The following is a 23273-nucleotide window of genomic DNA, read 5'->3' on the forward strand; positions in this document are numbered from 1 at the left end:
CCTCGAAGGAGGAGAAGGATAGGGAGGGGGGGTTTGGGAGGACTCGGAAGGTGCTCTGCGGTGACAGGAGCAGACCAACCCCACCACCTTTACGACCGTTAGGCCTGGGTGAGTGGGTCCAGGTGAGACCTCCATAGGAGAGTGCAGCAGGGGAGGTAGAGTCAGTGGGCTGGATCCAGGTTTCCGTGATCGCCAGGAGGTTGAGGGAGCGGGAAACAAAGAGGTCGTGGATGGCGGTAAGCTTGTTGCACACCGAACGGGCGTTCAGGAGTGCACATGAAAACGGGGGGGAGATTTTAGGGAGCAGGGAGACAGATACTAAGTTGCGGGGGTTGCAGTAGGACGTGGAAGTGGGAGGGTGTTGAGCGGGTGAGGGAGGTGGAGGGCCAGGATTTGGGGAGATGTCCCCCGCGGCTAGGAGGAGGAGAAGGGTGAGAAAGGTGGCATGGGAGCGGGATGTGCAGGAGCGTGAGAAACTCCTAGTGGAGGTGTTGGGGTCAGTGGGAGAGCGGAGTAATAGGAGGAGGTGGTGGGTGCCATAGAGGGGTGAGGGAAGCAGTGAGGACACGATATACAAATGTTTGGGAGGGGCAGAGGGATATAGTGAATGGAATTTGGGAACGGAGGAGAGGAAAATGAGAAGGAGGAGTGGAAGAGACATTTTGGGGAGGTGAAGAGAGCAGTAGTAGGGAGATGATAGCAGTGAGGGGGAGATGTACAGGTTGTGGGGTGGAGCAGAGGGGTAGAGAAATGAGATTTGGGAACAGAGGGTAGTAATATGATGAGAAGAGGGGCGTATTATATAAAGGCACACAGAGTGGGTCTCAGGCATGTAAGAGGTTTCCCAGGGTGTTTGCTTGCAGTCTTCCAGCATGCAGTAGAGCTTCTTACTGTTGTTGTGTCTTCCTGCTGCTTGGGTTCTCCTGCTTTAGTTCAACTGCTGCGTTTAACTGCTTCTTCTATGCACTCGTTCGAAGCCGCACTCAATCTGAAGCAGCACCCCATCAGAGACTGTGCCCCCCATCAGAGATCTCCCCCATGAGCTGATCTAAATTTATAGGGAGATGCTCAAATGAGCAACATCTAATGTTTGTGTAGTATTATGTTCAGCAGACTGTGTTCTTCTATTGTTGTGACTTAGATGACGTTCAGAGCACATTTTATGCCCAATTCATGCAAAACTCCATGTAATCCCAAGGGGTTCACATACTTTTTCTTGCAACTGTAGTAGTCTCCTTTAGATCTACCAACAACTACGTAGTGCAAGGGACTGCCTAATTGATTACAATATTAAATGAATGTCTTGTCAAACGCTTATATTACATGATTTTATTTCTTTAAAGCGGTAGTAAACTCTCAATGCATACTTTAGTTCAATATGAACAGTGCAAAGTAACATACTGTCCCATGTCTTTTATACCTTCAGCTCATCAAAAGATGTGGCACAATTTCTTCTTTTACTTTATTACAGGTACTTACATGCGACCAATTTATGTAGTGCTTTACATATACTGTATTATAAATGTTCACATCAGTTCCTGCCCCCAAGAAGTATCCAATCTAAGGTCCCTAACTGACATTCATACATACTAGGGCCAATTTAGATAGGATTTAATTAACATAGTAGTATGTCTGTAGAGTGTGGGAGGAAACCACAGTACCCAGAGGAAACCCACGCAGGCACAGGGAGAACATGCAAACTCCAGGTAGGTAGTGTCACAGTTGGGATTTGAACCAATGACCCTAGTGTTGTCAGGCAGAAGTGCAAACCACTTAGCCACTGTGCTGCTGCGCTTTACTGATGTCACCGGGGCATGTGCAATTTATTCTTGATCTACGGCATGATCAGTGGGCCATTAGTAAGGTTGACCTCCTGCTATTATATGCAATATGTGCAATATCGGTGGAGTGCTGATGCTTGGCTGAGTTAGCAAACTGGGATGAATACGAGGCTTGGCTAAATCTTACTAAAGAAAACCTAAAAAGACCCTAACATCTATACCTAATAGGTCTTTAAAAGGTACCACACCAGGATTATATGTAAAAAATATACATGTTAAATATAAAAAAATTAAAAAAAGATATTTAAAAGCATAACATTTCAACAATATAGGTGTCACAAAAAAGACTAGCAAATATAGCTGATACTTTGCAAATAGAAATAACCCCAGATGGTCATATTCATGCAGATATCTTCAATGTGTTTTGCAGGGACAAGGCCTGCTTCTTCAGGGAGAACTAACACAAAGTTCTATAAATAGTAAGCAAAGTAAAAAATCAAAGAAAATACAATATTCAACACATACATCCATAGACACGTAAATATGTTCACATAATCATACACATATCAAAGTGATAAAATGTATAATGTTACCTGTCATGAACAGTCTGGCCCAGAGGAGTAAAGCTACAACCACTACCTAGTATGAGTACCAACCCAACCTTATATGGTGTAGATGTTTGAAAGGGAAACATAAAATATATCCCTTAAAAAAATGGGAGAGGAGAAAATAATATATAGGTATAGCATATAGAAAAGCACATAGACATTAAGGTCTCCATACATATGCAATCTTCTATTATCTATGAAAAAATATACAAAAAAAAAAAAAGAAAACAAAAAGAAGAAATTTCTATACAGATCAAATGACTATCAAAAAATACAGTATATAATGGTTTAAAGGTTGCCCGTCCCATAAGTTGACAAGTTTATCATGTTATTCAGGGGGGTAAAAAGTTTACAAACTGCAAAACCTCCAAGAAAAAGCCTCAAGGCACCTATATATGCAACCAAAAGGTAAACCGGGAGTCCCTAGATACCAAACTATAGAGAAACTGCACGAAAAGATATGACTAGTTATGGACTCAACCAGAATAGGGGATTTGTATTACATCTGTTGCCATTACATCTGTTTTTAGAATTGTCAATAAAGAAGTGTTTGTGCGCCATTGACCACTAGATCCTCTTGAATCATTGCTTTTGCATTACCAATATATATATATATATATATATATATATATGTACAAACCCCATATTCTGGTTGAGTCCATAACTAGTCATATCTTTTTATGCAGTTTCTCCAAGGTTTACAAACTACACCCCTTCTCCCCAAACTAACTTCCATCTAACATCCTCACTCATTGTTAATCCATATTTTGGGAGGAAAAAAAATACTTATAATAAATATATCTTTGTTCAAATGGAGATATGCATAAATTTCTAACACAAAATATATATATAAAAAAAATTATATATATATATATATATTGAAATAAGCACTTTGTAGATCTCAGAGGTTATGGACAGGAAGTTTGGCTTTGTGTGGTCTTCCTCTACGGGACATAGATGTTGTTAACCCATTTCAGTCATTCCACCAGAGCAGCCAATGGATGCAACACAGCTGGACTGGCTCCTCACAAATGGCTCCAAAACGCAGCATCCCCCGCACACTACACAGGCGGCACAGCGCAGCAACACCATGAGGCACCACGTCAGGACGACAAAGCATGGCGCCCATTTTAGGTGTATCTATTGTACATAACAAGGCAAAAAAGCGCCTCTAAGTCAATGAGGATCACAAACCCTTTTAAAAACACAAATGTAACTGAAATTCAAATATTTAAATGGCACATACCTCACCCCTATCATCGCAGCCTATACCACCTCCTCATCCCCAGTACATAGCTGTCTCGTGGCATGCATCTACACCAAAAATGTAAAAAATTACTTATAGTACATTTTCTTGCATAAGAAAACCATTTCAACCAATGTAACAGTAATTAAATGTTATTGATAAGTATGCATATACTTGAACAAACTAAAAGTTAACTGTACTATATGTATTTTTTTTTTTTTTTGGTGTATGTGCGTGCCACCTGACAGCTGTGTATAGTTCACCCTGAAGACCTGAAGAAGCGGGCATTGTCCCTGTGAAACGCATTGGAGATATCTGTATGACTATGACCATCTGGGGCTTTGTCTATTTGCAGTATCAAATATAAGTATCAAATATATTTGCTGTATTTGTCTTTTTTGTGACACCTATATTGTTGAAATGTTATGCTTTTAAATATCTTTTTTAACAGAATGTTTGTATAATGAACATATATATTTTTTACATATAATCTTGGTGTGGTACATTTAAAGTCCTTTTAGGTAGAGATGTTAGGGTCTTTTCAAGTTTTCTTCAGTGTCTTATACAAAAGGATGTGGTACCAGTAAAAGCATATTATTATTATTATTATTATACAGGATTACAATTACATCCAATACATTTCAGTATAAATCTTACTGTGCATGCACAAGATTAGCCAGCAGCATAGAAAGAGGGCAGAAGCAATAGCGAGTTGGATGTGGCAGAGAGGAATCAATATGGCGCCGGCTTCTGCAAGCATCTGAGGATATAAAAGTAAGGCAAAAATATATGATAGAAACATATTTATAAGTAGCTGATATAGTGATGCATCTGGTGGTGACTTCAATGACTGCCCTAAGGTTTATTTAGATACAAGGCAGCTGAGTTTACTACCGCTTTAGGAGCTTGCTGCTTTAATGACCAAATTTTTTGAAGCAACATTGGTGAGCATGAAGTCTGCTAGTAACAAAAGATAAGTGCACAGTCTGAATTCTACTAGTTGTTGTGGTTACTTACAGCCATGGCCAAAAATACTGCCGCCATACCCCCCCCCCCCCCCTGATTTCTGTCAGATAATGAATTACTTCGCTCAGAAAATTGTTGCAATTACAAATGTTTAGACATTCTAATGTTTATTTCTTTTGTTTGTATTCGTATGACACAAAAAAGTGAAGAAACAAAAAGCCAAATCTGACACACTTCATGCAAAACTTCAAGAATGGACTGGACAAAATTATTGGCTCCCTCATTAAAATATTTGATAGCATACCCCTTGGAAAAAATAACTGAAATCAATGGCTTCCTGTAACCATCAATGAGTTTCTCCCACCTCTCTACTGGAATTTTGGACCGCTCTTCTTTCTCCAACTGCTCCAGGTCTCTCATATTGGAAGGGTTCCTTTTCCCAACTGCTGTTTTGAGATCTCTCCACAGGTGCTCTATGGGACTGAGATCTTATTGCTGGCCAGTTCAGTACTCTCCCGTCTGTAACCATTTCTGGGTGCTTTTTGACATGTGATTTGGGTCATTGTCCTGCTGTAAGACCCATGACCTCTGATGGAGACCCAACTTTCTGACACTGGGCTCTACATTGCACCCAAGAATTCTTTGGTAGTCTTCAGATTTCATAATGCCATGCACACTGTCCAAACATCCAGTGCCTGAAGCAGCAAAGCAACCAGAAAACATCAGTGAACCGCCACCATGTTTGACTGTATGGACTGTATTCTTTTCTTTAAATGCCTAATTTCTTTTTCTGAAAACAGCAGAATGATGGGCTTTACCAAGAAGGATTTTGGCTTTCTCAAGTAAGTTTTGTCAAACTCCAATCTGGCTTTTTATGTATGTGTGTCAGCAGTGGGGTCCTCCTGGGTCTCCTATCATAGCGTCCATTTTCATCCAGATGGCAACGTATAAGTTGACAGAGTTGTACCCTGTGCCTGGAGGTCAGCTTGAATTTGTCTGGAAGTTGATTGAGGTTCTTTAGTCACCATTCGAATAATCCTTTGTTGCAATCTTTGATCAATTTTTCCACGTCCAGATTAGCTACAGTGCCATGGGCTGTAAAATTCTTGACAATGTTGGGCACAGTGGACACAGGAACATTAAGATCTCTGGAGATGGACTTGTAACCTTGAGATTGTCCATGCTTTTCCACATTTTTTGTTCTCAAATCCTCTCAATTTTTCACCATTTTAACTGGTTGTTTATTTTAACTGGTTTCTATATTGTCAGCACCTGTTAATTGATACAGGTGAGTTTTATTACACATTACAGGAGTATCACAAACTTGGAATGCAATTATTTCTTACAATCTTGAAAAGGTATCAATAATTTTGTCCAGTCCAGTTTTGGGGTTTTGTGTGGAATGTGTCAATCGTGGCTTTTTGCTTCTCCACTTTTTTGTGTCATACCAATACAAACAAAACAAATAAACACGAGAATGCCTAAACATTTGTAATTGCAACAATTTTCTGGGCGAAGTGGTGCATTATCTGATAGAAATGCAGGGGTGCCAATATTTTTAGCCATGATTGTATATGGGTGAATTCATAAAGTTCAACACAAGGATAAGAATCCTTACTTTGCCACGTGACTGTGATTTTCAAACTTCATTGGCTTCAGCTAACAATAACTGTCACTTCTTTGAAAACAAGGTTTCTTGTTCTTGTGTGGGATTTGTGAAATGTGCCTATATTGTGTGCAGCAGTTTAACAGCATGTGCTAACAGACTTGTTTGCTTTACATGACCAGGGTTTTTTTTCCTCAAAGAATAGGAGACAGTCATTTCTTGTCTCCACCCCCCTACCCACCTGTGAGCACAATTCCTTGGCTCCATTCCTTGTCCAGCTCCCAGTACCACTACTTTTAGAGAATACAGGGCCAAGTGCCATTTTGTGATGGCAAGTGTTTTGCATGGAATTTGTTTATGATAACAAGAAAAGCAGTAAAATAGATCCCCTGCAGCCAGCAGCAAAAGATCCCCCACCCCCAGCAACAAAAGAGCCCCCAACAACAATGGACCCCCACAACAACTCCCCCCACCAGTAACAATAGACTCCCAGCAGCAATAACAGATCTCCCAGCAGTCAGCATCAATAGACTCTCCAGCAGCCAGCAGAAATGGACCCCTCTCTCGGCAGTAGGTCCCTTCCAGCAATAAATGGTAAACCCCCAGCAACAAAAGATCCCCCACAAGCAACAATAGACCTTCCCAGCATCAATAGACCACCGTGCAAAAATATATCCCCTCCAATGACAATAGAACCCTCAGCAACCAGCATCAAAAGACCTTCCACACCCAGCACCCCTTCCCATTGCATACATTCGTCCGTGTTTCTGCGAAAAAAAGCCTTGTATATAACTATACCTGCAGCAGAGCTAAAGTTTTTCTTTTTTTCTTCACATACAGGCACTCCGGATTCCAGATTGCTGTGTGGTAGTCCTCTACTTGAACACACAGCTTCCAGCCACTGACTTTCTATCAACCGGTCTCTGAGCGCCGCTCCGAGGGGTGACAGAGATGTGACAGGATGGCAGACATGGTGGAAGGAAGGACTCACCTGAATACTGGCTCCCAACTATGCCAGAGCTGCTCTGGGGCAATGAGAGAAGAGTACAGGCTCTGATCTCCCTCCACTCTCTTAGAGGGCTAAGCCCTGACACTTGTTCCATTCCTGCTGCCACCCATCAGGGATTGGATCTGGGTCAGCGCTTGGCGTGGGAAATTGGGGTGTGTGTGGTGTTGGCTGATCTGGAATGATCCAGGCTGTGGTTGAACAGATCTGGAATGAGGCAGAAGATAATGGCCAGCCGACTACCATAGCCTAGGAGGAGAGGTGAGTGAGCCATGGACACTGAAGAAAGTAGTGGGGTCAGAATTTGTGAAGAGTGAGGGGGTGGGATTAGAGAAGGGTGGGGAAGATTTGTGAAGAGATGAGAGCTGTGGGGGGATTTGTGAAAATTGGTGAGATGACAATTGGCATGATAATGAGTTTTGCCCCTATGACAGGTTTTTATTGTCATTCTTTCCGGCCAGCCTATAACCCTGACATAAGTGTGTTGTATCTGGGTTATTGACTGGCAACTCTTCTCTAAGTTAGGGGGGTGCAAATTACTTGCCTTGCCCCAGGCACTGACAACCCATGCTACGCCAAAAAAACTGGCTCCTAACTTTTTTAGCTGGCTCCTAGATTAAAAGCAAATTTGTCAAGCCCTACCATAAAGTATCTATTTCAAATATTAGTTTTCCATTAACTACTAATGTTTTGACACAATGAGCCCAGTATTCTATTATGGCAGTTGAACAAAACAAAGAGCGCACAGACCCTAGTGCAATTAACCCTTTAAAAAAACACAAATAAAAAAATAATCCAATGCACTCTCAAATGGGGAACCTAGTGTAAAATCCATCATGAATTTGTGAGTGCATTGGATTATGTTTTTAATGGTGTTTTTTTAAAGGGTTAATTGCTCTAGGGTCTGCACTCTGTTTTCTTCATTTTGTTTTCACAGTGAACTGATTTCTCCATGGTACTTTGAGAGCAGAATTTACCCCAGCTTTAAAAGACTGCAATTATTTTACTTTGTCTTGTAGAAGAAATAATATATTGGACTCCAGCAGGTCTTACATTGGATGCAATACAACACAGCTACTAAAAATATTTATGGGGTTTGTTCATTACCTCTAGCAGATGCCTATTTTTCGCCGATCCTGGAAGCTGCGGATCCACCAATATTGAATTCTGCTATCAAATGTCCTCCTGTCAGCTAAAATTTGACTCTGCATGTATGATAGTAGAGAAAACTTTGGGAGAGGGATTGCTGTTTTTTTTCACAAGGTGTGAGGGGGCCCCTATTAGTTGGACAATGGACAAAGCACAGCATTTACACCAGCAACACCTTTTTAATAAAAGACCAGGATTTTGGTCTACTTACCGGCCAATTGGCGCCTTCCTTATGCAAGACAGTTTCATGAATCAATTTATTCTTTAAATATTCATTTCCTTCATAAGGTGGCTTAATATTAAATATATATTCCTCTGTTTCGTTATTATAAGAGATGAGTAGACTGGGAGGGTCAGGTATAGCTGTGTTCACAAAAGAAAAAAAGCATCATAAGTTACTTCATTGACGTTCTGGGCAAATCCCTAAGTGATCCCTTTATACACTATATTGCCAAAAGTATTGAGACGCCTGCCTTTACACGCACATGAACTTTAATGGCCCCCCAGTCTTAGTTCGTAGGGTTCAGTATTGAGTTGGCTCACCCTTTGAAGCTATAACAGCTTCAACTCTTCTGGAAAGGCTGTCCACAAGGTTTAGGAGGGTGTCTATGGAAATGTTTGACCATTCTTCCAGAAGCACATTTGTGAGGTCAGACACTGATGTTGGATGAGAAGGCCTGGCTCGCAGTCTTTGCTCTAATTCATGCCAAAGGTGTTCTATTGGGTTGAGGTCAGTACTCTGTGCAGGCCAGTGAAGTTCTTCCACCCCAAACTTGCTCATCCACGTCTTTATGGACCTTGCTTTGTGCACTGGTGCACAGTCATGTTGGAACAGGAAGGGGCCATCCCCAAACTGTTCCCACAAAGTTGGGAGCATGAAATTGTCCAAAATGTATTGGTATGCTGAAGCCTTAAGAGTTCCCTTCACTGGAACTAAGGGGCCAAGCCCAACCCCTGAAAAACAACCCCACACCATAACCCCCCCTCCACCATGGGCTAGCTGAGAGGTCTGGAAACTGATTGAGAGACTGTCTCAAGACTATTAGCAGACATTGGAAGGAGGCATCCATTTGTCTGAGGGCTTGTGAGTACAAACTGTGTGAGACATCTTAAAGACTGAGTCTGTGAGTCGCTGCCACCCACCCCTGGTATTTGAGAATCAGCTGACAGTTAAGGAAAATGGGGGTTCCCGCTGGCACTCTGAAGAGCTTTGTCCATTCCATTGTTTGCTAAAGGACTTTGATAAAAATTACTGGAACAAGTTTGTGCCTTTCATCTGCTTCAACTAAGCCTGTGCTTAAAATTATATTAAAGGTTTGGCTTTTTTTTTTAAATAAACATGTTAAACTTACCTGCTCTGTGTAATGGTTATACACAAAGCAGCCCCGATCCTCTTCTTCTCGGGTCCTCTGCTGGCGCTCCTAGCTCCTCCCCCTTTACCAGTGCCCCCAGTAGCATGCAGCTTGCTCCCGTACCCCGCTCTAGGTGTCCATGAGCCACAGAGCAGAATCTCGGCCCCTCACCCTGCTCTCTCCTTAGAGAGAGGCCCCATGCACATCGCTGGATCGAGAGGGGGCTCAGGTGAGTATTGGCGGGCTGGGGGGAGGGAGGAGCACACAGACATATTTTTTGTAACTTCATGCATAGAATGTATGAAAGTAAAAAAACCTGTCAGCCTTTACAACCACTTTAAAGTGCTGCAGAAGAAGAAAGTTAGTGTCCTCAGTTGTACATAGTTCTTTTTGAAGCATCCCACTCTTCCCTAATCCCTATCCAAGTTTCCCCAAAAATAAAAAAAAACACCAAAAAGAACACCCTGGACTGTTTACTGAGCCAAAGAGTGCCAGTGTTTGTGTGCTTGGCTGTAGCAGAATACAGGAAAAGATCCCAAGGAACCTATCAGTCAGCTGGCCCCAATGGGGGGTACTGCTACATACTGTAATGTTAGTTTCATCATGTTGTAATTTCATTCTTTTTAAATCTTTCAATAATAGAATACCTGGTGAATCTTCCATGAAGGTTCTTGTTCAGGCACTTCCTGCTAAGAGGTGACAACTCCCAAATGTGCTTCTGTGTTGTTATCCTGTCACTGTGCCGGACTGAGAGAGATGGTGCCAGTACACATTGTGCAGGGATGGTGAACTCTTTGTATATCTCAGAAATACAAACCCTTTAGCAGCTAAAACATCTTCCATCTGCAATATGTATTTTATTTGTGTATTTGGATGTTTACTTGGAGTTCAGCTTTAAAACAAAAGCTGATTTGTCCATTTCTTTTAAAGTGATACAAGGTGTCAGTCATATACCTGGGAGGGGTAAGTGGTCCGCACCGGGTACCCCCACCTTCAGCATACCTGTTAACTTTTTGAAATGATAAAAAAGGACACGTTGTGGCACACAGTAGGAAGGCAAAGCTTCGTTCCTGCCACGGCTCTGGTTATATGGACCACAAAGATCTAATATACTGGAACTGTCAGAGGGTTCTCCACCCAAAAGTTGACCTACAGCCTCGGGGAGACTGGGGAAGAGAGCTCAGCACAAGAGTCTGTGTTCAGGTAAGTAAGCACTGAACACAAATACTCTGGAGGAGTTACTTTCTCAGTCAGACACTGACCACCAATGCTGGGGAAGGAGGTGATATTTACAGCAAGCCACTAACCACCAACGCAGGGGGGTTAGCATTACTACTACTCACCACAAATACTGGGTGTGTGTGTGGGGGTGTTATTGTTACAGCCAGCCATTGACCACCAATGCTGGGAGCAGAGTTATTTTTGCACCAAGCCACTGAGCACCAGTGCTGGGGAGGGAGGTTATTTTTGCAGCTATCCACTGACCATCAATATTGGGGAGTCATGATTTTTTTCTACAGCTAACCCATGACCACCAATGCTGGAGAAAGAAGTATTTTCACAGCTATCCACTGACCACCAATGCTGGGCAGGAGGTGATTTTCACAGCTAGCCACTGATCACCAATGCTGGGCAGGAGGTGATTTTCACAGCTAGCCACTAACCACCAATGCTGGGCAGCAATTGATTTTCACAGCTAGCCACTGACCACCAATGTTGGGCAGGAGGTGATTTTCACAGCTAGCCACTGACCACCAATGCTGGGCAGGAGGTGATTTTTAGAGCTAGCCACTGACCACTAATGCTGGGGAGGGAGGAGATTTTTACATACAGTCACTGACCACCAATGCTGGTGGGTGTTATTGTTACAGCCAGCCAGTGTTGTGAGTGACGTTATTAATTTTTTGTAACAAGCCACTGATCACCAATGCTGGGGAAGGAGGTTATTTTTAAAGCTAGCCACTCACCACCAATATTGGGGAGGGAGTTTTTTTCTACAGCTAGCCACTGACCACCAATGCTGGGGAGGGAGGTTATTTCTACAGCTATCGAATGACCATGATTGCTGGGGATGGAGGTTATTTTTACAGCTAGTCACTGACCACCAAAGCTCAGGGGGCTATTGTTACAGCTGAGCTTGCCACTGACCACCAATGCGGGGAGGAGGGTATTTTTGTACAACCAGCCACTGACCAAAAATACTGGGGAAGTTATTTTTACAGCTAGCCAATGACAACCAATGCTGGAGGGTTAACATTACTACCACTGGCCGCCACAGAAGGTGAGGTTATTGCGGCCACTCTCACCAGTGTTAACAGTAGTATTGTTGCCAATGACACCAGTGCTGGAGGTTACTGTTACTGTAAATGACACCAGTGCTGAGGCTTACTTTACTCCCATTACACCCACTATATTGGCCATGCCTCCAGGTATTTGGTAGGTTATGCGCTATGTGCACCTCATTTTTCTTCTTGATACCTTCAAGGTGTGTCTACTTACTGTTTTCAGATGTTAGCATCTCAGATCATATTCACAAGATTGATAAGCTGAGATTGATAAGCTTTTTCTCTGCATAAAGTTGCAACGACAATAACAGCTGCTTCTATCCACACACCAACTATGGAACCTTCTATCCCACCACTAATGGAATCGACATTCCATCTCCACCTCCAGCGTTCATGACGTTTCATTTCATGATTATTACTGAATATAATTTTGCTATATTGGTGGGAAGTTGTTAAAAAATATCTGCCTTGTGTGCCAGATATGCTAGGTACCCCACGGCAAGGTGTATCACCACAAGAGTTGTAGGTTTTCCTGTTTCTTTATTTCATCTCATTACCATACTAATTTGTCATATCATAGCTGCACCCAAAGAAGGGCAATTTTAACAGAACAAAGCTTTTTCTGCCTAGTTATCTGTATCCAGCATCTGTTTACCTCCAGATGGGCCTTCAAGCATTTATTTATTAAAGGGAATCTGTGGTCACAACATACACCTCATTTTATTAATGTCGGCATTGTTGTAATAACAATACAAGCAATAATTATATCTGACAATCTAACATAAGCTTACTCGAAAAATCTCTTTTCATGTTGTGAGTTCTGCCTGTCTGCTGTCTTCACTTTCCACAACTTCCTGGATTCCCTGCATGCTTTGCAGCTTCTCCTTATTTCTAAGGACTACATGTCCCATAGTACCTTGCTGGCATTCTTAGGAGAATAACTATGTATGCACAATTATTTGGCAACTATTAGTGTGCAGAATTATTATGCAACTAAATGAAAATTTTCCCATCTCACTTGTCTATTTTCTCTGTTAAAGTGAGAATAATAAACAACTCAAAATTTACAAATAAACATTTCTGACATTTCAAAAAAAAAAAAAATCAGTGACCAATATAGCCACCCTTCTTTTCATTAACAGTCATAAGCCTTCCGTTCATGGAGTCTGTCAGTTTCTTGGTCTACTTTTTGTGCAGCAGCAACCACAGCCTCCCAGACACTGTTCAAAGAGGTGTACTGTTTTCCTTCACCATAAATCTCCCATTTAAGAAGGGCCCACAAGTTCTCAGTAGGGTTTTGGTCAGGTGAGGAAGGAGGCCATGTCATTATTATTTCAACTTTAAGGCCATTACTGGCTAGCCACGTAGTGGGGTACTTCCATGCATGCAAGCATTAGCCTGCATAAATATCATGGTCTTCTTGAAAGATGCAGACTTTTTCCTGTATCACTGCTTAAAGAAAGTGTCTCCTAAAAACTGGCAGTAGGTTTGGGAGTTGATTTTGAGTCCACCTTCAACCCAAAATGGTCTAACTAGCTCATCATTATTAATACAAGCCCATACCAGTACCCAACCTCCACCTTACAGGCGTCTGAGTCGATGTGGAGCTCTGTGTCTGTTACTGATCCAGCCATGAGCCCATCCATCTGGTCAGTCAAGAGTCACTCTCATCTCACCAGTCCATAAAACCTTTGAAAAACCTTCAGATATTTCAGATATTTCCTGGCCCAATCTTGACGTTTCAACTTGTGTGTCTTGTTCAGGGGTGGTTGGGTTTCAGCCTTCCTTACCTTGGTCAAGTCTCTGAGCACTGAACACCTTGTACTTCTGGGCACTCCAGGTAGGTTGCAGTTCTGGAATATGACAGCACTGGAGGATAATGGGCTCCTGGTAGCTTCACGTTTGATTTTTCTCAAATCTTTGGCAGTTAATTTGCATCTTTTTTTCTCAACACCTTTCTAGTGACCCTGTTGTCTATTTACAAACATTTGATGGTTCTGTGATCACACCCCAATATCTTAGTAATTTCAAGATTGCTGCATCCCTCTGAAAGACTTTACAATTTTTGACTTTTCAGAGTCAGTTAAATCTATTGTGTGGTCCATTTTGCCTGAGGAAAAGAAGCTGACTAATAATTATGCACACCTCATTACACAAATCCACATCACCTGATGTGACTAAATCCAGAATTCAAGTTTATACAGCTTGGAGTTGGGCAAAATGCATAAAAATGATGATTTGGTCAAAATACTCACTTGTCTAATAATTGTGCACACAGTAATATATATATATATATATATATATATATATATTCAATACATTTCTCTTTTGATCAATCCCTTCCAACAGGAATAATCGATCAACCAATTAGATCGACACTCCACACGCGGGAAAGTGAATTTTGATCAACAGTTAAGATATGGTGGTAAATTATTGATTTCATCTCTGCTTCCATCATATTATTTCATTATCTGATTGAAAAACATATTCATGAACAAAGTATCTCAGTGCTGCTGATTGATGCAAAACAATCGATAATATTCCACTCAGGGCAATTGAAACGGGGCCAAACTGATCCGACGGGAAGTTATAGCTATTCGATTGTTTCCCAATTCAATCATTTTGATCGAATTGCACAACGACCAGATAATAAAATGGCAGTGGGTGTGGCCACCATAAGGCCTTGTTTACTTGGACGGCAAGGGGGCAGTAAAATCAGATGGTTGAGCCCCAATTTTACCCCCAAAAGACCATCCACCTAAAAGATAACATGCAGCCACTTGGGGCAACGGTGCTTTAACTCAGCTTGTTGAGTTTGACAGACAGTACCGTCTGTCAAACTCACCCATTGAAGTCAATGGGGCCGCAAGCTTGTGGTTGTGGCATGGTAATACCCCATTCAAAATCCCCTTTCAGCAAAAACACAGCCCCTACCAAAAAACAGGCATTCAAAAGGTGGCGGTATTGCCTCCTGAATGCCTGCAAGCTGCTGATCCACTAGCCTCTGAAAAGTGATAAACCACAGATCCTGCTGACAGGGGCAATAGAGACTGATGATGAAACTTAGCCTACTTAAATATTATTTTATAAGCTCTATTGAGCCGGGCCCTCTGTTTCCTCTTGTACCAAATTGTATTGTAACTGTAATGTCTACCTTCATTTTGTAAAGCGATGCGCAAACTGTTGGCGCTATATAAATCCCGTATAATAATATTTAACACTCACAAGCACCTATCTGCACCAGACACCTGATATAGAAATGACATCTTACCTGTTTTGGATATATCATAATCCCTACAGTTTGGGTGTTTTCCCCAGATCATGCAAACTCTGAGATTAAAGAGCCCTCCTTTAAATTTTAAGGTTTCATTTTCTTTCCGTTTATAACACTTTCCGTCTATGGCATGTTTTATGCTGTAAATACAAAATGTATTCTTTGTTATAACATTACAATCACTCAAAGCACTGCATTTACTAAACTGTCCTAATTACAGATTCTTTTTTTACACAACACTGCTGAACCTTGAGATGCCTCAACTGGCCACAGAAGTTCCAGCATTCAACTGTTGACTGGCATGGAGCATTGCTTATTATGAAGGGCGGGGCTTAAAATGTATATGAACCAAAATTGTAATATATTGCAGCTCACAAATCCTTAGCTATGGTGTTTGCAATTTAATTTTTTTTAACCTTTTTTCCTTTACTTTCACCTGGTGATCAAGCCCGGACTGGCCATACGGCACACCGGGCAGGTGCCTGGTGGGTCGGGGCCACCAGGCTCAAGAAGAGCGGCCTGTTGATGACCGGGCTGCACAGCAGGAGGTAAGAGGCGACCGTGGCCTGAACACAGCTAACACAGACCGTGGCCACCACTCACCTCCCACTGTGCGGCTATGCCCAAAAGTGGGGCTGACAGGAGGAGCGGCAGTGATGGCTACAGTGACAGGCAGGAAGCGCCGCCGAGGGCTCCGACCGGCCGCTGCACACAGCCGCACTGAATGGACAACGATGGCCTCTCTCCTTCACCCGCCGGCACACTGTTACAGCCCGGTGGTGGATTGGGCTGTCTCTCTGCTGGGTGAGCTGTCTCTGCCCCCCCTCGGAAAAATTGGCTGCTCAGTCTAAAATGCCTGGGCCTATTTTTTTGTCCCAGTCCGCGCGTGCTGGTGATCCAACCAGTAACACACTTCCTATTCTAGGGTGTCAACACTCAGTGCTGTGCTATGGTGGGACAGCATTGTCACCCTAGGACAGAACTGCACAATATCTCCCCATCACCTCATCCCCATTCAAAATACCAGCCTGAATATTGAGCAGGACCTAGCCTGTCCCTGGTAAGGTGTCCCCAGATGATGGCTGGGAAGTTGATAAATAGTCTGAAGCTCTGGAGAGATTGTCTTTCACCAAGGAGTAGAGTTCCCAGCCTCAGGGGGCTATTGCCTCTGAGGCAGCATGTGGACTATGTTGCTGTTCTGTGAGGTCTCAGTAGTGGCAGAGCTGGGAACTGGAAGTGATCTGGAACTGACTGTCAGACTTTACCAAAGGAAGGACAGACTCACTCACTGAATTGTGTCCAGAGGAAGCTGGAAGATGGCAGCTATCCTGGGGACTTGCAATGGCCCTGAAATGATTCCTGGTGACTATGTGCTTTTGGGATGAAAGTACCAGAGGTTGCTAGGACCAGGGGCGGACTGACAACTCATGGGGCCCCCGGGCAGTAGGGGATCATGGGGCCCCTGTGTCCTTGCCCAAACTCAAAAAAGCCTATGAAAAAGATACCAGGGGCATCTCATGGGGCCCCCTACTGACCCCAGGCCCTCGGGCAGTGCCTGAGTTTCCAAATGGTCAGTCCGCCCCTGGCAAGGACTGATATGTCTCTCATATGGTCTCAAATACTGGCCATTCCCTCATCAATGTCCTGGAGTGTGCAGTGTTCCTGATGTTGCACTGGGTACATACAGATGTGCAGTTGTGCAGGATAAACAGGTGCCAAATGGTCCCCAGAAGGTGCCAAACCAGGTGCCTTATGGTCCCCATATGTGAAGGAATAGACTGTTCAATATTCACATTTACCTAAAGCGTCATTAAACTCAAACTAAGAAAAACTATCATTACATGCTGTATAACAGAGTGTGCATATTTGCAGAGCCACCAAAGCATTTGGTATGTGTAGAGTGAACTATACCTGGTTGATCCTGCCTTCAGCTGTCCCTCCCATCTTCAATGTGTCTCCACTCCAGCCTGAGAGTGAGCAGACCAGCTGCTGCCATCTACTGAGCATGCTCCAGTTTCATTTGCCTTCTAAGCTGTTAATGTCCTCCTTTTCTGTACAGCCCAAATGACTATATCTTTGTAGCCTACGTGTGGGTGTATACACAGTCACAAATGGCAATCTACTCCTTTCCTCCTCAATGTCCTCCTATTACTAAACATTATGAGGGTGAGATATATGCTGATTGATTACATTCAGTTTTATTATAAATCAGTATTAAATATACTGGATGCAGATGCTGTCTAAACAAAATGAAAGCTAGTGTCAATCATCTTTGACTCCTTAATGTCCCAAAAACACACATTTGGATGCTATAAAACTATATATATATATACAGTGGGGATCGAAAGTTTGGGCACCCCAGCTAAAAATTTGTATTAATGTGCATAAAGAAGCCAAGGAAAGATGGAAAAATCTCCAAAAGGCTTCAAATTACAGATTAGACATTCTTATAATATGTCAACAAAAGTTAGATTTTATTTTCATCATTTACACTTTCAAAATAACAGCAAACAAAAAAATGGCATCTGCAAAAGTTTGGGCACCCTGCAGAGTTAATATCTTGTACTGCCCCCTTTGGCAAGTATCACAGCTTGTAAACGCTTTTTGTAGCCAGCCAAGAGTCTTTCAATGCTTGTTTGAGGTATCTTTGCCCATTCTTCCTTACAAAAGTCTTCCAGTTCTTTGAGATTTCTGGGCTGTCTGTCACGCACTGCTCTTTTAAGGTCTATCCATAGATTTTCAATTATGTTGAGGTCAGGAGATTGTGAAGGCCATGGCAAAACCTTCAGTTTACGCCTCTTGATGTAATCCCCCGTGGATTTCAAGGTGTGTTTAGGATCATTATCCATTTGTAGAAGCCATCCTCTCTTTAACTTCAGCTTTTTCACAGATGGCATCAAGTTACCATCCAAAATTTGCTGAAATTTTATTAAATCCATTTTTCCTTCTACTCGTGAGATGTTCCCTGTGCCACTGGCTGCAACACAACCCCAAAGCATGATTGATCCAACCCCATGCTTAACAGTTGGACAGAGGTTCTTTTCATTAAATTCTGTGCCCCTTCTTCTCCAAACGTACCTTTGCTCATGCCGGCCAAAAAGTTAAATTTTAACCTCATTGGTCCACAGAACTTGTTTCCAAAATGCATCAGGCTTGTCTATATGTTCATTTGCAAAGTTCAAACGATGATTTTTGTGGTGAGGACGTAGAAGAGGTTTACTTCTGATGACTCTTCCATGAAGACCATATTTGTACAAGTATCTCTTTGTAGTGGAATAGTGTACCACAACTCCAGTGTCTGCCAGATCTTTCTGGAGGGATCGTGCAGTCAAATGTGGGTTTTGAATTGTTTTTCTCACAATCCTGCGAGCTGTTCTGTCTGATATTTTTCTTGGTTTTCCAGATCTTGCTTTAACTTCCACTGTTCCTGATGACTGCCATTTCTTAATTACATTCCGAACAGAGGATATTGACATCTGAAAACGCTTTGCTATCTTCTTATAGCCTTCTCCAGCTTTGTGAGCGTCAACTATTTTCAGTTTCAGTTTTCTACACAACTGCTTAGATGAACCCATGGTGCTGATTGTTGGGGCAAGGTCAGATGAGTCTGGGCATTTAAAACCTTTGAGATTGACATCACCTGGTCTTCCCAGATGATGATTGAGAACAATCCATGACACTGGCAGGTCTCAGCTTGGCAAAGGGGGCAGTGCATGCTATAAATTCTGCAGGGTGCCCAAACTTTTGCAGACGCCATTTTTTTGTTTTCTGTTATTTTGAAAGTGTAAATGATGGAAATAAAATCTAACTTTTGTTGACATATTGTAAGAATGTCTAATCTGTAATTTGATGCCTTTTGGAGATTTTTCCATCTTTCCTTGGCTTCTTTATGCACATTAATACAAATTTTTAGCTGGGGTGCCCAAACTTTCGATCCCCACTGTATATATATTTTAATATGAATTGCTCTTCTAAAACTATTTATTTCATTTTAGTCATGTGACCAACAGCACCCATCAGGGCTGGTCTGACACAGACTCACACTGTAGAAAGCATACATCAGCAGATTAATAGAAGCTCCTTCTTTCCGTGCAGATGCCAAAGAACATGGAAAGATCATGTGACCACCCAATAGCACTGCAGGAATAAGGTACTTCGGGGATTAAAAAAAACAAACAAAATAAAGTGGCATGATATATGAGGTTGTATCAAAAAGTTTCAAGACTAGTTTTGTAACACACCAACAGATGGCAGCACAAGGCTGCACGAACAGTCATAGGGACCACTGACTTTGATAAGTCAGTGTGCCAAAAGACATCGTCCTGTGTACATTGGGAGCTGTGCAACTGGTGCTATTCTGACCACATGTGTTATGCCGCCTGCTATTTCATCATGGACAGCAAGTTATAACAAAGAGCAAATGTGAAATTCTGCGTCAAACTGGGCAAATTTGCCACAGAGACCTTTGACGTGATTCGGTAAGTTTACGGCTATGCTGCAATGAGTTGTTCGAGGTGTTTTGAGTGGCATGTGTTCTACAAGAGCAGAACACCATCACTGGGAGATGAGACATCAGGAAGACCTTCAATTCACTCAACTCTGGAAAGTTCCCTTTTCCCAAAGATGAAGATCCAGCTCAAAGGTCGCCATTTTGACAATATTGCAGAGATCCAGCGACTTGCTCAGTTTCACACAGAATTTCACGTTTGCGCTTCGTTCTAACTTGCTGTCCATGATGAAATAGCAGACATGACAATGCATGTGGTCAGAATAGCACCAATTGCACAGCTCCCAATGTACACAGGACAATGTATTTTGGCACACTGACTTATGAAGGTCAGTGTTTCCTGTGACTGTGTGTGCAGCCTTGTGCTGCCATCTGTTCACCTGTTACAAAACTAGTCTTGGACCTTTTGATACCACCTCATATGATTTATGTGAATTAATTATGGCAATCAACACTGCTCTGTTTAGAATGACTTTAAGAAGAAGATTATCCTGTAACTGTTGTTTGCCAATCGTTTGGAGTATCCCATGCCCTAAACCCTCTCTGTTACAAGTTTTACCATCAATAAATCACAAAAAGACAACCCCTAGACTGTTTTCTGGAGCCTGAGCTAAGGGACTGTTGCCTGGGTGGCTGATAGCCTCTGTACTGTTTGGGGGAGAACCAATTAAAACCAGAGGCCCCTGTGGGGGTAGCGCTACAGCTACATTGTATATTTAATAGATCAAAACTGACCAAATAAGAGAAGCTCATTGTTATGGTTTACACATACTTCAATTTTGGCTTGGGCAGAAGCCGAAGCCCCATGTACCATTGTTTTGTGTGTATTTAAATATAACTAAAGCAAAACTTTGTTTTAGTTTTGGATAGTGGAGAGGGATTAGAACATCTGTCAGTTATAATTGCTGTTTATGTTCCCATTTGGGAGATTCCTTCTTTATATTTTTGCTGTTTACCACTATCACCAAGAGTGAAAGTGAAAGAAATGTCCAAATTTTGGGTTTTCGCTAGAACAGGAATAGAGGAGAATTTCTGCAATGGGGACACTTTTTCTGGTGACAACCAGGGATTCCATCACTTTGGAGGGATTTCCTCTCACTTACTGTTTTGGCTATGGGACAAGACGTGATGGGAAATCTCCCCAATGGGACACAGGTGCCAAAAAAACTGACAGAGGTTATAACCCTCCATTAATCTATCTCAGGGGTCTTCAAAGTTTTTAAACAAAGGACCAGTTTACTGTCCTTGAGATTTTAGGGGGGCGAGCTATGGCCAATGGGAGTAGAAATTAGTATCAGTGGGAGGAATAGTGCCCCATCATTGGTATCAGTGGAAGGAGTAGTGCCCTATCATTGGTGTCAGTGGCAGGAATAGTGCCCCATCATTGGTATCAGTGGAAGGAATAGTGCCCCATCATTGGTATCAATGGAAGGAATAGTGCCCTATCATTGGTATCAGTGGGAGGAATAGTGAACCATCATTGCTGTCAGTGGAAGGAATAGTGCCCTATCATTGGTGTCAGTGGAAGGAATAGTGCCCCATCATTGGTATCATTGGAAGGAATAGTGCCCTATCATTGGTGTCAGTGGAAGGAATAGTGCCCTATCATTGGTGTCAGTGGAAGGAATAGTGCCCCATCATTGGTATCAGTGGAAGGAATAGTGCCACACCATTGTCTGTGGGAGGAATAGTGCCCCATCATTGGTATTAGTGAAAGGAATAGTACCCCATCATTGGTATCAGTGGAGGAATAGAGACCCATCCTTGGTGTCAGTGGGAGGAATAGTGCCCCATTGTTGGTATCAATGAAAGGAATTATGCCTTATCATTAGTGTCAGTATAAGGAATTGTGACCTTTCATTGGTGTCAGTGAGAGGAATATTGCCCTATTGCTGATGTCAGTGAAAGGAATAATAGCCCATCATTGGTATCAATGAAAATAATTTTGCCCAATTGTTGCCAATGGAAGGAATTTTGCCCCATCATTGGTTTCAGTGGAAGGAATTATGCCCTTTCGTAGGTGTCTGTGGGAGGAATTGTGCCCCATTATTGGTGTCTGTGACAGGAATTATGACCTATTGTTGGCATCAGTGGAATATGTAATAGTGCTCAAGGGCCAGATAAAGAGAGGCAAAGGGTCGCATCTGGCACCCGGGCCACACTTTGGAGACCACTGCTCTCTCTGAAACCAAAGAAAGTTTTGCCCTTAGTTCTTCATGGTCCACATAACTGGTGGCTTGGCAGGGGTTTGTCCATTATATGCATATTTTGTGATAAAAGGTGTCCTCTTTCTAACCTCAGAAAGTTGAAGGCTTGCATATGTAATTAAAAATGATAAAAAGGAACATTTTTTTTAAATTATGCAATATGAAAAAAATATAAAAAAACAATTACCTAAAAAAAAATAATTGAAAATACTTAAAATTTCCTTTTATAGCATTACTTCTGTTCATGTTTCATTGATGATACTTTTAGCACAAAGACTGAGAGCTGCCACTAAGATGTGTTGTGATATGTTTGGCATATTTCTTGTGAGATGACAGTATATTTATATCTCTAGTACCACGGATGTTATATTTGTCTGGTATTTTTCACTTTCTTGTGAGGGATCACAGTGTTTCACTCAAAGCTCACTGTGGTCAGCACCTTGGTCTCAATGCATGTGGTCCCGGTTCTTGATATTATTCATTGAAGCGCTGTCTCTGTTCATGTGTGGATGATAACATAAGCATGGTGCCCAGTGATTTGTCCTATATGGGGATGCCATCACACAGGTGTACATCACTATAAACCTTTTGAAAACAATAACAATGAACTACTCTCTTTTGCTACCTTTTAGTATGTTAAAGGATAACTAAAGGCAAAAATATATCCCAATGTAACACAGACTATAAAAACCACAGAGGGTGCACCATCCTAGTGCATTATCCCAATGACACATTTATTCATACTCCAACACAATCGTACTCACAAACACTAAGATATCAAAGCACATCAGAGTAAGCATCAGCATCAAATTTGCTCGATCTACAACAAACGCTCCTCAGCTTGGAAAGACATCACCTGGATTCTAGCTGGCTTACATTTTTTGAGGGTAGTACCCTCTTATTGATTTGCTCCATGGTTCTCTTCTTAAGCGGGTATACAAGCAGCCAGGCACACAATAACTTGGACAGTCTCACAAGTCAATGACCAGGCCAGGAATGTCTTTTTATGCTTTAATGCTTGTTGAACTTGGTTGGGGTGCAGGGTGGGCTTTGGGATACTCTGAATTTAGTACACAAAGAAACCATTAGACACTCTTCACTTTGTCTACACTTCTGCAGGATAGTCCATCTCTTGGTAGACAACAAGCAACCCTGGGACTCCTAGCATAGGAAAGGTCCCAATTCAGCAGCACTGGAGCAGATGCTCAAAGGGTTAGAACAGCAAACAGTCACTAGGATACTACACTCAAGTCTATACCCACAATGCTCCTTTATTTTCGAATACC

The 23273-nt window shown here is 42.2% G+C and overlaps 1 protein-coding gene across 1 annotated transcript in view; it reads right to left on the minus strand.

Annotated features, from left to right (window-relative positions):
• IL7R (interleukin 7 receptor) overlaps nucleotides 1–23273 on the minus strand; it is a 72013-nt gene that overhangs the window by 28766 nt on the left and 19974 nt on the right. The window contains exons 3-4 of the mRNA XM_089689432.1: nucleotides 15271–15413; nucleotides 8574–8725 (exon numbers count right to left, since the gene is read on the minus strand). Of these exons, the coding sequence (XP_089545558.1) occupies nucleotides 8574–8725; nucleotides 15271–15413 (295 nt within the window). The remainder of the gene's footprint in view (nucleotides 1–8573; nucleotides 8726–15270; nucleotides 15414–23273) is intronic.

This window comes from Staurois parvus, unplaced genomic scaffold, assembly GCF_062004578.1.
Source record: "Staurois parvus isolate SC_StPar_1 unplaced genomic scaffold, SC_StPar_1.0 ptg000475l, whole genome shotgun sequence".
Taxonomy (NCBI): Eukaryota; Metazoa; Chordata; class Amphibia; order Anura; family Ranidae; genus Staurois; species Staurois parvus.